A 17,601-nucleotide genomic window follows, 5' to 3' on the forward strand; every position below is an offset into this window, starting at 1 on the left:
ATTATCTCTATTCCTGTGAAAGGTATGACAAAATTGTCAGCTGATAAAATAATGTTGATAATATGATTAAAACTTTATCAGATGAAATTTTTCGGATATCTCCCATGGGAACTGAGATAATTGAGCTCAAAGTTGATCAAACTTACGATAGGTGTCAAAAGCTCGGCAACCGAATAAGCAACATCGAAACAGGCGAAAAAAATCAAAAGATATCGATATTTTCCCATTTGAGATTTGGATTTTTTCAGCACCAAATAAATGAAAATTGGGTTTATAAGAAAGCTGAAAATGCCAAAAAGTTTGGGAATATGGTAGTGGTACCAGTTGACGTAGATCATTTTCTCTATTCTGGAAATGATGTTGGATGGGATTTTATAGGAAAAAGGAATTGTAGGCTCCGCCCATTACCTGGAAATTTTCATGAAAAATATCATTACTCATTTCTCGAGAGAAGTACAAATTTCGAAAATTTTCTAGTCTTGTGGGTTATTGTTATCAAGAAATCGAATTTTTCGTTCTCAGAATCATAAAATCGCAGGATCCCTTTAATCTCGGAATGCTTCAGAATCGATAATGGACCTTCAGAATCCTTCAGAACAGTTTAGAAGTCCTCAGAATTCTTCCGAGGCGTTCAGAATCCTTCAGAATCCTTCAGAATCCTTCAGAATCCTTCAGAATCCTTCAGAATCCTTCAGAATCCTTCAGAATCCTTCAGAATCCTTCAGAATCCTTCAGAATCCTACAGAATCTTTCAGAAGCCAGCAGAATTATTCAAATTTCTTCAGAATCTTTTAGATTTCTTTAGAGGCCTTCACAAATTTTTAGAAACGTTTCGAATACTTCAGATCTTTAAAACCGTTCAGATGCTTTCAGAATCCTTTACAGGTCTTTCGAATCCTTCGGAGGCATTCAGAGCTCTTCAAAGTCTTTCGACTGTGTTTAGGATCGTTCATAATCGAAGGGTCCCTTGACTTTCAAATTTGAGCCAGGTCATCACGGTAGGGTTTCCTCCGGGTGGGTAGCGGGTGGCCCGCATCTTCACCCGCCCAAATGGAAAGCCTACATCACGGTTCCTGTCAAAGATATAAGAACATTGTCAACTGATAAAATCTTTATCATATTATCCCAAACATTTTATTACACAGTTGACAGATTTTTGATATAAGAAGGAGCGATTTTCAAAATTTTCAATTTTCATCCCAAATCACTTCAATTTCCAAAATTTCTGTGAAGTTTCAGTAATTTCGCATTTTCTTTGTGGAGCGAAAAAAATGTTCAAATTTACATAAAAAAACGATAAAGCGTTTTCGACTAGTATTTCCTGTACTTGCAATAGAATTTTTTCGATACACAAATATATATTTATTCGGTGATAAAAAAGAACACTTGATGCACAGAAATTGAAGGCTTCGAATTCTGGGAATTTGGAAATTTTACGTGATTCACAGGAATTGAACGTTGCAATTTCTGGGATTTTTCACAGAACTCGAACGGTTCGAGTTCTGGGATTTTGGAAATTCACGTGATTCACAGAACTCGAAGCTTTCAATTTCTGGGATTCTGGAAAAGCATGGNGGGGGGGGGGGGGGGGGGTAGNGATCAATAAGGGTCGTGATAAAGCAAAATGAATATTAGGAAACTATCGTTGGACTTGTTGTTTTCCATAAAACGGATCCTTCGAGCTTGAAGATAATTTTTCGATGTGAGCTCTCTGTTGGCTGAAAAACTAGTTGAAAATTCTGAGTCGCATTGTGCATCACGTAACTTTTTGCAAAATTGAAAATCAACAGAAATAATGTAATTAAAACCATATTTTTCATGATTGCGTTGAAATGAAGTATTTCTGGACAAAAACACATCGATTATGACATTTATCAGTAGTTTAGTATTTTCAGTGACGAATTACAGAAATTTGGACCATTTTTGTTTATTCCTTCGAGAATTAAAAATTTTGAAAATCGCTACTTCTTAATCTCTCATAGGAACCGAGAACATTCAAACTTGGAGGTTCTTCTATTACAGCTTTTACGGTATTCGAATTGTTCGTTCTTTACCAGTACACTGCTGTTATTTTCCCATGCAACTGACAATATCATTTTCCATATTTCACCTGGCATCAAAACTACTTCCTCATATGAAATCATATTCTGACGATACCTGTCAATGAATACACACCCCTCTTTACATATTACCCCATTAATGATCCCACATTCCCAAAAGGTAAATTGCCAATGTACACCTTCTGCACCTATCATTACACATAACCTCTTAAAGATGCCAGTTTCCCAGAAGGCGTCGTATTTGGCTCCGCCCCTTTTCTGCCCAGGTGGACTCCGCACGCACGTCTTCTCGACTCCCATTCGTCCATTCATTCATACATACAGTCGTTGTGTTCATTACCTCGCTGCTCCTGTTTTGAATTTTTGTACTCAACTATGTCTTCTATTTCTGTTGTTGATATGGATTTGGTTCTTTCCTCAGTCAATCTGAGGAAGCTTGTAAGCCGGTGCATTCCGAAGGAGGTAAGTATATTTAACGGCGCATAACTCAGCTCAAACTTGAAATTTTTGTGTAATTTTGAAAATGCGGCATAGGGCTCGGTGAGACCTACTAAATTATATATAACCATTGTCTCTTTAGCCTTCCAATTAGGTACGAATCTCAAAATTCAAATATACCGTATTTCCTATAATAGAAGCCCACCCAAGTCGTCTTTGAGCTCATATATCTCGTTTTCTGTAAAAATATCAAAAACTTGTCACTGATAAAATATTGATGGCACTATGATTATCAATTGACAATTTTTTGTTTTTTTTAAAACAGAAATAGAGTTAATCGAGCTCAAAGTTGCCGGTTTGGGAGGCCTCTGTGAGAGAAAATACGGTAGTTGATTTATGTTTCATTTTGTAGATCTTGTCGAGTTCTATATTTCAGTTTTTTGTTCAAACATCAAATCTGGGCCGAATTATGCGTCCTAGGATTCGAAAAACATCCCAAACATCCTTTCTTTCAGCTCATCCCAACCAATTGGAAATGCAAGAAGGGCTACATCTACTGGGACCTCAAGGATCTTCTAAAACTGGCCGAGACCCAATTAGGAATGTTTGAGTCCGATCAGGCTCTACTCGAAGCCCTCCTCAACTTCTTGAGAGTCCCCGGTTGTCCCAATCTTCTGCAATTCAACATCGATGATTCTCTCATGGCGCTGCCCGAGTATCACATGAGCCTCAAAGGATCCGCCTTTATTTACAAATCGGACATCTACGCTTTAACGTCTGCCATCCCATGTCCATTCATTGATTGGAGACGTGTGGTGGTTCAATCCGCATTGAATAAGTTCCGGAGAAATATGGAAATTGTTACGTTTGGTTGCGAGATGGTGGACTCTTCAAACGATATTCTTGAGAAGTTGGCTGAGCAATTCGATGGAAACTGTTGGGACGCTTCTCCTTGCTCGGATTACGACACAAAAACAGATTTCAAACACGCGGCAGCAGGCTTCAACATTGCAGCACAAACCGCCGAAGATATGTATGAGGTCGTGGAGAGATACATGGAGACGTTTCCGTTGGAAGAGAACAAGGCTGACTATGGCCATATGTTTACGTGGATCATATCTGCTGTCAGATTCTTCTTGAATTTCGTCGAGAAAAATTTCCCAGTCACTGAAAAAGCAACCGTTCGACTATTTGTCACTGGAAAGGAAAATTATGTGATGGCCCATGAACTGCTCCAATCTCTGAAAAACAAGAATTTGGATGTGTCTGGATTTGAAGAAGAGATTCAGAGGATGCCAGCACTGTCGACGCTTGAATTCCGTGACGTTGCAAGAAAAGTGAAGATTCAGGATATGAAGAATACCGAGGTAAGAGGATTTCAAAAAGTTTTCAAAAATAATTATATCTCTATTTCAGTTCATCCGAATCCAAAGCTCTACTCCAAGCCTAACAGCCATCCCGATTCCTTCCCCAGATGGTGGCTACTGTGTTCGCGCCAGTGATGCTCTTCATGAACTTCTTGTCGATATGCTCCTTGCCAAAAAAGTGCTCCAGACCGTTGAATCAGAAGCACAACTGGAGCATTTGGAAAAGTACTTTGTTTCTGTTCAAAACTATTTTGATTCTGATCGAGGAGTTTTCTTCATCAGCCTGAACGAGCTGAATGTAATTAAATCAAAGTGGGAGGAATGTTATGAAGCCAATTTAAAGAATTCCAAACAAGCTGAAAGTGTTAGAGCTGTCGGAAACGAAGGGTTCTCGTTGGAGGATTTGGAAAAGGAACTAAAGTATCTGGACCTGGATAAAGTGTTCCCTGACATCTACACAGTTGCCGAATGGTCTTATGAATCTGTTCTCGACGTTAAACCTAAGGAATCTCTCAACCAAACTGATATGACATATATGATCTACCAGTGCCAAGTAGCATTTTTCCTCTACGGATTTCCCTTCCTCTACAGATTCCTGCACAGTCAAAAGATTTGTACCAAATGGGTATCATTTTTGGATTGTCTGTTCTGCAAGAACGGTCATGCGGAATTGCCAAAAAGTTCGAAAAGAGTTCGGGAGGAAAATCCATCGGAAGAAGCTGAATCTGAAGTTCCACGAAAGAAGAAACGATCAAAGAAAGCGAAGAAGGCCAAGGAGACGGAGTCTTCAGATCCGGAACCCACCTCCAGTCATAAACTCGGGAGTCTAGAAGCCAAAGAATCTCAAGCTTGCCCGAAATGCTTTCGTGCGAGCCATTTTGCTGATGTTGCAAATGAGAAGCTCAGATTGTCTAAAGTCGAGTGCAAACATCTGAAGAAGGACTTGGCAAATGCAGAATTAGAAGTCGAAGTTCTCAAACAGAAAGTGGCGGATAAGGATGAAAGAATCAGAATGCTAGAGGAACTACTGAAATCTAAGGATGATATCATTGAGAAGCAAAACATGGATCTTCTGAAAAATCAAGACACAATCATGAATCTTGAGATGGAAGTGGACTCCAAGGATAATATTATCGAAGATCTCAAAATATCTCTTGCGGAGAAGGACCAATCATCGGAAGTCACAACCTTGGAGCCAACCAGAGGCGACGAGGAGACGGAGAAAGTCAGAGATGTGCTCTTCAAACTTCTCGAGATCCAAGCAACTCTTCAGAGTGGAAATCCAATCGGAAAATGTAGAGAACTTGCTCATCGAATTTATACGAAGGCTCAAAACAAAGAAATCAAAGATGCTACAGTAGTTGAAGCTGCCAGGTTTTGCAAGGCGGCTAAAATTTACAGTCTAGCAGTTAACACGCAGCTAGAGATGATTCGTGGAAGCCAACTAGTCAAACCAGATGAGATTCCAGACCTTCCAAACTTCCCTGTTCTCTCCCAGGGATTCTTGAAGGCTTACGAGGACATCTACAAGTCTGAAGCTCCAAAAATCTGCCATTCCCTTCTGAAGACCCCGGAAGTCAGACCAGGAGAGCTCGCCGACACCGACTGTTTGATCTGCATTGAGGAAATGGATTCGGAGGAAGGAACCATCAAATGCGAGTGCTGTAAAAGAAGATACCACGTGGAATGTGCCAAGGAATGGTTCAAAATGAAGAGGACGTGCCCTGCATGCAGTTCAGTGCTTCTGGATGGATCCGAGTTTCCACCATTGGGATAAGAATTTTGTTTGTTTTTCTTTTTCTTGTCATTTTTTAAGTTTGTTGTTCAATACACATTTTTAAACGAAAACACTGTTTTGGTCTTAGAATCTCTGAACCTCAATTTTCGTTACCTGGAAAACAAAACTTGATGCATCTAGAACATGTTTTGTTTTTCAATTATCATCCCACACAAATCGTATAGACAGGAAATTAATCATAACGATGCATTCTTAGTAAATGGGCACAAAAGGGAACAGTAGGTAAATACGTAAAGTGGTTGAAAAAAAGTACATCAATCTTAATCAGTGGTTACTACAGTGGTGATTGCTGCAACTGTAGTGACTGGATCATCTTTTGACGCTCGAAAAAACGGCTTTCCGATGATTCGATTTCTGTAATTCGGCAACAAAAAAGTGATAGCCAGCGGGTCCAAAAATGGGAAAGCTGAAAATGCAATGACCCCAAAATAATTGTTCCACATTCCCAGATCCAAGTAGAACATTGGTCCGTACCAAGCCATCATACAAGGGGAGAAACTGATGCAGACTGGGATGAATGTTTGAATGGAGAGAACTCGGAAGAGCTGCTTGTGCATGTTTCGAGTGATTTTCGAATGGGCTCCGAGGGTTCGAAGCTTTTTGACAATCTGAATTTAAAAATTTAAGTTCTGAAAGTTGGGTCAAAGCTTACCTTGGTCCCCAAAACAATATACATGGTCACAGCGTACACAGAGATCCCGGAAAGGATCAGTATCCCCATCCAGCCACGTCTATTGACTTCTTTGCTTCCGTCCTGAAAAATCAAGCTTTTTGGATTCCCTCCAAACCTCTACCGTACCAAATACAACGCTGCCAAAAATGCAATATCATCCGAGTCCACTTCGTACGTCTTATTGAAAGCCTCCCTGATATAATCTCTCATCTCTTGATCCGCGTATAAGGTCAATTCACAGACTCCAGCCCAAGCGATTCCATGAATAAAGAAAAATGTAAGAATACAAAAAAATCCACCGGGACTGAACACTTTGGAAACAAGGTGGGGGCTGAAAGATATATTTTTTTGAATCTAAAAACAAATCGAATACTGAAAAAGAGCAATGTATCTATAGATGAAGTGAATGACTAGGATTCCATAGGACAGCGAGATGCAACCACATCGAATGGAGATTGCGAGTTGGGCAAGACGGAGTTTCTGGAAAACGTTTGTATTTTCCAAACGGAAAGAGCTATCAAAAAAAAAAAGAACATTTAGAGCATAGAATGGTACACATCATTGATGGGAGGAAACGCATTTTTCCAAAATACGGAAAACCGAAACGGAAACGGAATTTTTTTTTCGCGGAAAATGGAAACGAAATAAAATTTCACTTTTAGGAAAACGGAATCGTAAATTTTTTTTCGCGGAAACGGAAACGGAAAAAAAATCTTCAAAAATCGGGCGGAAAACGGAAAGCGGAAATTTGTATTTTCCGTCTATTTTTCAGGATTTTTTCCCTTCAAACACAAAAATATACACTTTTTAACGTTTAAAGACCTTATTTGCATCACTTTCCATGCTTTTTTTTGAGCCAGTTTCAGTTTAATGTTTTCGTTGTTTTTACATTTTTTTTCCGTTTCCGCTGTAAAAAAAATGGCGGTTTTTACGGAAAACGGGAACGGAAATGGAAATAAAATTTCACTTTTACGGAAACGGAATCGTAATTTTTTTTTCCGCGGAAACGGAAACGAAAAAAATCTCTAAAAACCGGGCGGAAAACGGAAAACGGAAACGGAAATTCCTCCCATCACATTTTGTTTTGTACACATTTTGTTTGTTGAAAGTTTTGTGATACCTAGAAAACTTGAAGAGTTACAAGGGATAGAATATGAGGTGGAGAGAGGGCTTGCAGAGGAACAAGAGGGCTTAAAATTTACGACCTAAAAAAGTTAGCAAACAATTATAAACTAAAAAAAATGTAGCTATTCATTAAAAATTTCGGCAGTTTACAAATGCAGATTTGCTGTGAAATTAGCTGGGAGCGTGGCAGCTTATCATAGCTTAAAAACTTTGTGATGATCATGTTACTTCAAAGACGCATATCTTAAGACCCAGTAAAGCTATCAACAAGTTTTCAATTACAAAAATGTCATCTATCAAGTTTTACACATTTTGTTAGTTGACAACTTTTTGATATCTTCCAAACTAGAACAGTTACAAGCTCTGGAAGTTAAAAAGTACATGGCTGAGGCTGGGAAAATGGTGTAAAAGGGAGAGACCGCAGAGAAACGAGAGTGTCTAACTGTCTGCGTCTCCTCAATTTTTCAATTTCGCAAGATGAAAATTGTAGGTACAAGATGGTAGATTGTAAAATGCTACACAGTTAACTAGCTGAAAAAATTTTGAAAGGAAAAAAATGCGACGGACTGCATGCATCGCAAAAATAAGCGTATCTCCTGCGCCATAACAGCTAAAAAAATTTCATAAGTTATAAAAACGTAGAGCACAAAATTTTACACATTTTGTTAGCTTACAACTTTTCGATATCTTTCAAACTAAAAGAGTTACAAGCGCGCAAACTTGGTGCAACGATTTCGGTGAGAGAGCGCAGAGAAGCAAGAGTGTCTCTTTGTCTGCGCCTCTTCTATAATAATTTACATCTTTCCCAAAAAATGGTCCATGTGCCAAGTAGATCACAAATGCGGATCCCGTTCCGTGCATTCCCTAAAACTTGAAAGTTTTCTGAAATTCCTTTCTTGTGGCTTACCACTGGCACCAAGAGCTCGACCGTTGAGTAAAACATATCGAAAACTGCGAAAAACAAAATCAAGAATCGATACTTTCCGATTGATGCATTTTTTGGTTCTGTTAGAATCAGATACGCCAGAATTGGGTTAATAGCGTAGGAGAGGTATCCGGAGAGAGCTGGAAGATAGCGATGAGCCCAGCGGATGATCATTTTGGGCTCTGAATGAGAAAGCTGAGCAATCTGGTCCTTTTTATGGTGATTTTTGGGGATTTTATCAAGTAATCATCGTAGTGATATGTATTCTAATTTCCGTTTGTATCATTTTCTGCTAATTTCCTGTCTGTTGTACGATTTCCTAGAAAAAATTCTAGAAAATCACATGAGATTGTGTGCTCAGGCTGAACATACATGTAGTAGAACATTAATCAGTTGAACTCGAAGTTCCATAATTCAGGAATTCTGGAATTCTGGAATTCTGAAATACTAGGAAATCCCGTAGTTTAGGAGTTCCAGAAGGTTCACAATTCCTGAAAATCGAAAAGTTCCAGAAAATTATGTAATTCCAAAAATTTCAGAATTTCAGAATTTCAGACTTTCAGACTTTCAGAATCTCAAAATTTCAGAATTTCAGAATTACAGGATTTCAGAATTTCAGAATTTCAGAATTTCAGAATTACAGAATTTCAGAATTTCAGAGATTCAGAATTTCAGAATTTCAGAATTTCAGTTTTTCAAAAATTCCAAATAACTTAGAAATTCAGAAGTTTGAGTTTTCAGAATTTTCGGGAAACTCAGGATTAGAAAATTTCAGGAAAATCATTTCAGGAAAATCAGTAATTGAATTTCAAGAATTGTTGAATTTCATATTTTCAGAATTTCAGAATGTCAGGAAATCCAAATTACCGAAAATTCACAGAAATCGAGAATTTTCGAATATCCGGAATCAAATGTGAAAACCCAAAAAAAAAACATGAATCAAAATATTTAGAAAACAGAAATTCAGAAATTCTAAGAATTCCATAAATTCAAAATTTCAGAAACTTTGAAACTTGAGATAGTTCAAAAATTCAAAAAAAAAACTCTAGGAAATTCAGAACTTTGAAAGTTTTATTTCAAAACTTCAAGACTCGCATAGTTCTCAAATTTTGAAAAATTCAGAAAACCTCAGAATTTCTGTATTTCTCAATACTTCCTTCTGGAATCTGCACCTAACTCATTTATTTTTCAATTTTTTTTTGTTTTTCTGAATTTTCTAAATCCCAGGATCAACTTCTTACTCAAAATCGTGTCAATTTTGAGATTTGTTAAACTAATCTTTGTTCCAATAATTCCAATTTAAAACACTTTCCAACTAGAGACTTTTCCGTCTCCTCGATTTTTACGTCACTCCGTGGTTAGTGTCTCCCATGTTCTGTGCCGATTATTTCCCCCTCTTTCTCTAACCACTCTCTCAATTCGATACTCTCTCGCTTTTTTTCTAAATGTGCGTTGTTTGTGATTCTTCACAGACTGTTTCTATGATCGAAATGTGACCGACAGGGTATATAAAGCATGGGAAAATCGGAAGAAAAATCATCAATTGAATTTTATTACTTTTTTCTTTTTGATTCTGGAAAATGACCAAGTTCCGTCTTCACTACTTCAACGCCCGCGGGTATGCCGAGGTTACCAGAGATGTAAGTTTGCGCGCTCCTTTAAAGGCGCACATCTCAGAAACTAGAGAAGATGGGAGAAGTTTATAATAGTCAAATTGTTAAGCTTAAAATTTTGAAAATATTGTAAGTTTACTACTTTTTGATAACTATCGAACTACGCTAGATATAAGCGTTTGGAAATAGATCCTTGTTTGACTCTACTTACCACCACTATGGGTATTCAAAAGAGCATATCTTGGAAACCAGCAAAGTTAGAAAGTTTTTAATAATAATGAAGTTGTTAAGCTTAAAATTTTGAACATTTTGTTGGTTTACCACTTATTGATAGCTATTAAACTAAGCGAGATATGAGCGTTTGAAAAAAGCTTCTTCTTTTAAGGCGCATATCTCAAAATCTAACAAACTTAACAAAATTTTTCTAATTGCAAAATTATTGAGCAATGAATTTACATAATTTCATAGTTAACAAAATTAAGATAGCCTTGAAACTAACCGAGTTAAAACAGCTACAAGATAACATGTTTCCAGATGTTCCACATGGCCGGCGTCGAGTTCGAAGACGTCCGTTACGAACTCGAAGACTGGATTAAGGAGGGTTCAACCACCAAGGATAAGATGCCGTTCGGCCAAATGCCTGTCCTTGAAGTCGACGGAGAACTGATCCCTCAATCCACAACCATCGCTCGTTTCGTGGCCAATCATCTGGGATTCGCCGGACAAACCGCAATGGAGAAGGCGTGGGCAGATGCATTTGCCGATCTATACAAGGATTTCTTGATTGACATGAAGCCATGGGGAATGATTGCATTCGGGTATCCTGGAGCCGCTGGGGATCGGGATGAGTTGAAGAAGACGGTTTTGGATCCAGCAAGAGAGAAGTACTTCAAGCTGTTGACCAATAGAATCGAGAAGAGCAAGTCTGGTGGGTTCTAGTTGACAACGTTTCAATAACGAACACGTCAAGAGAGATAGAGAGCGCAGAAGCAGACAGTCTGGTTTCTTGGCGCGCGCTTGCTGTCTCTTCCTTCAACTCAAACGAAAAAAAATTGAAACTTTTTATCCAGCCCTTCTACATTTTGAAATAACTCTTGCTATGTTTTAGGCTTCCTCTTGGACTCGGGCATTTGCTACACCGATTTGATGTTCTTTGAAACCACGACCTCTCTCATTGGATTGGAGTCCGGATTCCTAGGAACCGATTTCCCAGTGGTCACCGCCTATTTCAAGAGAATCGGAGAGCATCCAAAATTCAAGCCGTATTTGGAGACTCGTCCAGTCCAGCCGAAGTAATTTGTCTGGTTTAAACAGTCTGTTTTATGGTTTTGTTGCAATAAATACAGTTTATTTACATAGAATTATTTAGTTAATACAGTGCTCCACAAAATGATGCTTCCACCCTTCGCTTGTACCGAAACACCTATTTAGATCAATGTTGGTGAAAAGGTGTCAACATGAAAAATAAAGGTCTCCCTTCAAAACCTACGTACATTAAGTTTGGAGCCATAAACGTGAACCGGAACCAAGAAACCGGAAAAATTCCGAAAATCACGTTTTGGGCGATCCACAAAATGATGCTTCCACTCTCAAAAAGTGCGATTTTGGAGGTTTTGGAGCTTTGAGGAGATCTTTTGAAGGACTGAATTTGAAGAGTTTTGAGTATCTGACCCCATACACTGAGACTTAAATACATGGTTACTGAATCGCGGAATCCGGATATCGAATTTCCGTATTTCCGGATTCCGAAATCCTGTTTTCCGGATTCGAAATTCCGGATTCTGGTTTTTTGGATCCTGGATTATGTGTACTGAACGGTGTGTACTGAACTTCGGAATATGCATTCCAAATTCTGTATTCCGGATTCCGGATTTTTGATTCCGGTTTTCCGGATCAGCTTTTTGAATGAATTCTATCGTAACGAGAATCTGATATTCAGGTTTTCTTGACGAGCAAACATTTCAGTTTCCGGGTGGGTACGAGAGCTTCTGAGATTCTAAAAAATTCGGAATCAACTTGGGATTTTGAAAGATTTTCCAGGATTCTGAGAGGCGACCCAATGGATTTGTTCTGACTATCACGACCTTCAGAAACAAAATTAAAGGTTTTCGAGAAGGTTTGAAAGGAGAAGGCGTGATGGTATGGGCGGCAGTGTATGGGGTCAGATACTCAAAACTCTTCAAATTCAGTCCTTCAAAAGATCTCCTCAAAGCTTCAAAACCCCCAAAATCTCACTTTTTGAGAGTGGAAGCATCATTTTGTGGATCGGCCAAAACGTGATTTTCGGAATTTTTCCGGTTTCTCTTTTCCGGGTCACGGTGATGGGTCCAAATGTTTTGTACGTAGGTTTTGAAGGGAGACCTTTATTTTTCATGTTGACACCTTTTCACCAACATTGACCTAAATAGGTGTTTCAGTACAAGCGAAGGGTGGAAGCATCATTTTGTGGAGCACTGTAATTCTTACACATCATGAAGGAATGCGGAAACATGTGGAATTTACGCTGGCACTGTTACAAACGACCGGGTTGGAGATGAGGATACCTGAAATGAAGTTTAGTAAATTCGTTCTCAAGTTTTTGAAAAATTTACTATTACGAATTCAACAAGCATTAAATTTTACCCATTTCATCAGTTTAAAACTTTTCGATATCTCTTAAGCTAAGCGAGATACATGCGCTCAAAGATGTTCAGTGAGAGCGCGCAGACAAGCAGACGCTCTAGCTTCTCTGCACTCTCTCCTCTCCCCCTTATCTCTCACCCGCAACCGTTGCATTCATAAAACACGCAATTGCTCCAGCACAAAGAGCTCTTAACATCACTTTCGAAGCCGCAGTTTTCTTCCCCGGTGCTAATCCTCCAATCACTTCCATCTGGATTCCCATTGATCCGAAATTCGAAAATCCACAGAGGGCATACGTGGCGACTAGAACCGACTTGGGATCTAGTTTGGCATCCTTTTGTAGTTGTCCCAATTTGTCATAAGCCACGAATTCATTGACAGCGGTTTTGGAGCCCATTAGTTGAGCGACTCTGAAAGACTTCCAGTAAATGTTAGGAGTAAAACTTCAAGACCTTATATCTCGGCTAGTTTATGAGTTATCCAAAAATAAAAACTATCAAAATGTGCAAAATTGTCTACTTTACATTTCAATAGTCAACAGTTTCTCTTTATATCCTTCCCTTCTCGATTTGAAGCACTTACAACAATGTCTGTTCCGAATTCCTGGTGATCCCCATCATATAGGCCAGTGGGAAAAACGCGTAACCAAATAGCATTTGAAAACTCCAACCGTCGTATCCAATCAGATCTCCAATGTAGAAGAAAACTTCGTCCAAAAGGGCTAAAAGGGACATTACGACCACTAGAGTTGCTCCAATTGCGAATACGGTAGGTACCAAGGCGACGCCAGCAGAGCATAATGTGTCGAAGAATCCCTTGTCGTTTTCGTGATCTAACTCAAAGTCGTCTTCCTGAAAATAATAAAGAAAATTGCGCTCCAGTCGCTGTTTTTGAAAACATGTTAAATATTTAATTTTCCTGATATTTCGCGTTTTTACTAACCTTAATCCTTGTCTCCTCCTCCTCGGGATACATCAATTTGGAGCATGCAAGTGACATTGGCGCTGATAACAAACTCGCAGTTAGTATAGACTCTGGACATGCTCCAAGAGCAACATATGCAGCAAATACCGTACCACCGGTACATGAGAATCCACTGGTTAGAACTGCAAACAATTCGGAATCTGAAATTTGATTTTTTTTTCCGGTTTTTTTCCAACAATTTACTGCCAAACCTGTCAACTTTTCCAAGTATGGACGAATAACAAGCGGGGCTTCAGACTGTCCCAAAAATGTGCAAGCCCAGGAATAGACAGATTCCACTGGTGTGGTCCCGATGAGCACTTTCATGAACCATGTGCTCTTTTTTAGAGCCACTTGAATGATTCCAAAATAGAAAAGTAGTGCTACAACTGCAGAGAAGTAGATCAAAGTTTGAAGAGAGGTGAAAATAAAAACTGGCGCCAAATCACAGATATTCGGAGGACCAGCAATAAAGCCGAACACGAATTTCGCTCCGACTTGAGCATATTCCAATAGGCCAACTATCAATTTGGAGAGTTGCTCGAAAAACCAACGACCGGTTGACCATTGGAGGATTATGATGGCTAGACAGTAGTGGAAGATGAGAGCGCTGGTTACGATGTTCCAGTTGATCTAGGAAGTTGAAATTTGAGCTCAACTATCTCGGTTGCTATGAGAGATATCAACATTTTTTTAACTGATAATATGTTTGTCATAAAATTACCAACATATTTGTAGTTGACAACTTTTTGATATCTCTTACAGTACTCGAGATATATGAGCACAAAAATACTAACAAAAAAGGGAAATTGATTTTCAAAATAAGTAAAATATTTACCATTTTCTACGGGACCAAAACTTTTTTAGACGACGAAAATCTAGGTCATGACCTAATTTTTTTTAATTTTTTAATTTTTTTTTAATTTTTTCTATTTTTTTTCATGACCTAAATTTTTTTACGTGGCGACTAGAACCGACAAATTTTTTTAGGTCACGGGCTAGATTTTTCTCGGTCATGACCCAATTTTTCTTGGTCATCACCTGATTTGTCTAGGTCATGGGCTAGATTTTTCTAGGTCATGACCAAATTTTTTCTAGGTCATGACCTTATTTTTCTAGTTCACGACCTAATTTTTATTCTAGTTCACGACCTGATTTTTCTAGGTCATGACCTAATTTTTCTAAAGAAAACTTTTTTCTAGGTCATGACCTAGTTTTTTCTAGGTCAAGACCTAGTTTTTTTCTAAATTTCAAAAACTATTCAAATTTTTTTATTTTACAATTTTTTTTTAACTTGCATTACATCTCCTTCAGTTTTTGAGATAAAAAAGAATGGTGAACTAACAAACTGTGTGAAATTTTACGCTGATTAATTTTGCAGTTAATAATTTTTTGCTAATCATTCAATTTTTCGAGATATGCGCCTTTAAACAAACCTTCCTCGGTCGATGCGAGAACACAACCATAAACGCAAGGTAAAACACATATCCGCCAAATCCAATTAGCCTGGTTGGCTGATGAATAGCTTCAATTATAGTGTACGCCAATAATCCGCCAGCGATTGCAAGTTTGAAAGTTCTGGAAACTTCGGAAACTGTTTTTTGATTTCTGAAATTTTTTACATTGGCACAAATGCTCTCCGTTTTGCAAAATTGTCCAATTTCGTTGCTAAATCTTTAAAAACCCGTTTGAAATTTTCAGTGCCAACTAGAAAATTTAAAATGAAGCAGACCCAAAAAAACAGGGTCACATAGATAAGTGGCGCCGCTTTTTGATAGTTGTGGATGCCAGCGGCAACTGAAACTTATTTTGAAAATATGTGGACATCTGGACACTTCGAAAAACCAGATAGACTTACTTAAGTAGCCATGATAGACCAGTAGAAACGGCAAAATTGCAGTTAAACCAAAAAATGGAGAAATCTTTTGAAAAATCCTTTGAAAAATGTTAGCATTATTTTCGAATGTTCCTTTAGTGACTGAAAAATTGTTATGAATTTCAAAATTAAAAAAAAATAAACTCACTCATCAAAGTTTGATCCCAAACTCCGCCATTTTTCGAGCCTTCTTCTTCATTTTCGTTCATTTTTTTTGTCTGAAATTGAAATTTTTTTCTGAAAATGCAACAAAAATGTTTAGCACGTCATAAAGAGCACAAAGAATTTTAAGTCATAAAAAATTTTTATAGGTCTTTTTTAGGGAGAGGTAACACGTGTTGGGTGTGAAATTGACTTGAAAGTACCTTCAGAAATTTGGAATTTCTAAGAATCTGAGATTCTGAGATTCTGAGATTCTGAGATTCTGAAATTCTGAAGGTCTGAAATTCTGAAATTCTGAATTTCGTGAGATTCAGAAATTCGGAATTTCTAAGAATCTGAGATGCTGAGATTCTGAGATTCTGAGATTCTGAGATTCTGAGATTCTGAGATTCTGAGATTCTGAGATTCTGAGATTCTGAGATTCTGAGATTCTGAGATTCTGAGATTCTGAGATTCTGAGATTCTGAGATTCTGAGATTCTGAGATTCTGAGATTCTGAGATTCTGAGATTCTGAGATTCTGAGATTCTGAGATTCTGAGATTCTGAGATTCTGAGATTCTGAGATTCTGAGATTCTGAGATTCTGAGATTCTGAGATTCTGAGATTCTGAGATTCTGAGATTCTGAGATTCTGAAATTCTGAAGGTCTGAAATTCTGAAATTCTGAATTTCTGAATTTCGTGAGATTCAGAAATTTGGAATTTCTAAGAATCTGAGATGCTGAGATTCTGAGATTCTGAGATTCTGAGATTCTGAGATTCTGAGATTCTGAGATTCTGAGATTCTGAGATTCTGAGATTCTGAGATTCTGAGATTCTGAGATTCTGAGATTCTGAAATTCTGAAGATCTGAAATTCTGAAACTCTGAATTTCGTGAGATTCAGAAATTTGGAATTTCTAAGAATCTGAGATGCTGAGATTCTGAGATTCTGAGATTCTGAGATTCTGAGATTCTGAGATTCTGAGATTCTGAGATTCTGAAGATCTGAAATTCTGAAATTCTGAATTTCGTGAGATTCAGAAGTTTGGAATTTCTAAGAATCTGAGATTCTGAGATTCTGAGATTCTGTGATTGTGAGATTCCGAGATTCTGAGATTCTGAGATTCTGAGATTCTGAAAATTTGAAATTCTAAAAATTCGAAAATCCAGGATCTCTTTTGTATTTTAATAATTCCCAGGAAATTCGAAATTTCCTCTCAAGGTAGTCTCAAAAAAGCGGAAAACTTTTAAAACTACAGTAACCAAAAAAAGCAGAAAATGCTCAACAAATTTATTCCAAACTTACAAAAAATCAAAGTTGCGAAATGCCAGACCAAGCCGGCCCGCGGACGGCCCGGCATCCGGCAACTATGAAAAAATAATCAATTAGGAATCTCATTACAATTAGTGATTTTGGCTTCAATCAGAGTTAAAGCTCTTCTTTTTCTCTGGAGTTGGACCTCATATTTTGGAGAATCTTCGTATCCACGACCTGAAGGAAGACGGAAGATCAATGAGAATTTCATATGAAGACGTTCTCCTTCGAAATAGGCGTCGTTTAGAAAAAAAAATCCGAAATTCCCAAAAAACGCCGTTGAAAAGGAAAAAAATTCAAAAAAATGTGCCGCCGAGGGACGAGGATTTTCAAGGTTTGCGCTTTGTCTTACGAGAGAGGATAACTTTCTCACCTGAAAATGCTTCTATCATGTTCAGAACTACTGAAAATGTGTTTCATAACTTCCTTTAAAAAGTAATTACAATAATTGGCAACGCTCGACCGTATTTTTTTGCAAACTATTTCTCGTTAGCAATAGAGGGTATTCCCAAAGCTGAAAATATTTTTTCCGATTGTGAGTTTTGAAAATAGTGCGCTCAACTTGTTAGGCAACTCTCGACACTCGTTCCCTATAGATTTGAGACAGATTGGATAATTTTTTTTGATGAGTTGCGACTCATGATATCTATTTTTCTCCTATGCTCACAAATTTGAAGCCCATTT

The 17,601-nt window shown here is 38.0% G+C and overlaps 5 protein-coding genes across 5 annotated transcripts in view; 2 read left to right on the forward strand and 3 right to left on the reverse strand.

Annotated features, from left to right (window-relative positions):
* The window catches only part of CBG22408, a gene marked incomplete at both ends in the record, with an annotated part of 755 nt that extends 528 nt beyond the window's left edge, over positions 1 to 227 (reverse strand). Inside the window, one exon of the mRNA XM_002635629.1 lies at positions 147 to 227. Within this exon, the coding sequence (XP_002635675.1) occupies positions 147 to 227 (81 nt within the window). The remainder of the gene's footprint in view (positions 1 to 146) is intronic.
* A 2,208-nt stretch (positions 228 to 2,435) lies between these two features.
* On the forward strand, positions 2,436 to 5,642 carry CBG22409 (the record flags this gene model as incomplete). The annotated part of the gene is made up of 3 exons (XM_002635630.1): positions 2,436 to 2,522; positions 3,014 to 3,865; positions 3,915 to 5,642. The coding sequence occupies 3 exons, from the start codon at positions 2,436 to 2,438 to the stop codon at positions 5,640 to 5,642; spliced, it is 2,667 nt and encodes an 888-aa protein (XP_002635676.1).
* Positions 5,643 to 5,923: 281 nt separating this feature from the next.
* Positions 5,924 to 8,560, reverse strand: Cbr-srj-13 (the record flags this gene model as incomplete). Its single annotated transcript, XM_002635631.1, has 6 exons — positions 5,924 to 6,271; positions 6,316 to 6,417; positions 6,463 to 6,667; positions 6,710 to 6,816; positions 8,260 to 8,325; positions 8,369 to 8,560. 6 exons carry the CDS (start codon positions 8,558 to 8,560, stop codon positions 5,924 to 5,926), a joined length of 1,020 nt encoding a protein of 339 aa, XP_002635677.1.
* Positions 8,561 to 9,966: 1,406 nt separating this feature from the next.
* Cbr-gst-33 lies at positions 9,967 to 11,295 on the forward strand (the record flags this gene model as incomplete). Its single annotated transcript, XM_002635632.1, has 3 exons — positions 9,967 to 10,026; positions 10,534 to 10,927; positions 11,108 to 11,295. 3 exons carry the CDS (start codon positions 9,967 to 9,969, stop codon positions 11,293 to 11,295), a joined length of 642 nt encoding a protein of 213 aa, XP_002635678.1.
* Positions 11,296 to 12,497: 1,202 nt separating this feature from the next.
* CBG22412 overlaps positions 12,498 to 17,601 on the reverse strand; it is a gene marked incomplete at both ends in the record, with an annotated part of 9,785 nt that continues 4,681 nt past the window's right edge. The window contains 9 exons of the mRNA XM_045236739.1: positions 12,498 to 12,542; positions 12,767 to 13,031; positions 13,204 to 13,472; positions 13,564 to 13,745; positions 13,797 to 14,217; positions 15,021 to 15,162; positions 15,207 to 15,381; positions 15,443 to 15,562; positions 15,609 to 15,678. Coding sequence (XP_045097557.1) covers positions 12,498 to 12,542; positions 12,767 to 13,031; positions 13,204 to 13,472; positions 13,564 to 13,745; positions 13,797 to 14,217; positions 15,021 to 15,162; positions 15,207 to 15,381; positions 15,443 to 15,562; positions 15,609 to 15,678 — 1,689 coding nt within the window. The remainder of the gene's footprint in view (positions 12,543 to 12,766; positions 13,032 to 13,203; positions 13,473 to 13,563; positions 13,746 to 13,796; positions 14,218 to 15,020; positions 15,163 to 15,206; positions 15,382 to 15,442; positions 15,563 to 15,608; positions 15,679 to 17,601) is intronic.

Source organism: Caenorhabditis briggsae, assembly GCF_000004555.2.
Source record: "Caenorhabditis briggsae complete genome, chrV, whole genome shotgun sequence".
NCBI classification, from domain to species: Eukaryota; Metazoa; Nematoda; class Chromadorea; order Rhabditida; family Rhabditidae; genus Caenorhabditis; species Caenorhabditis briggsae.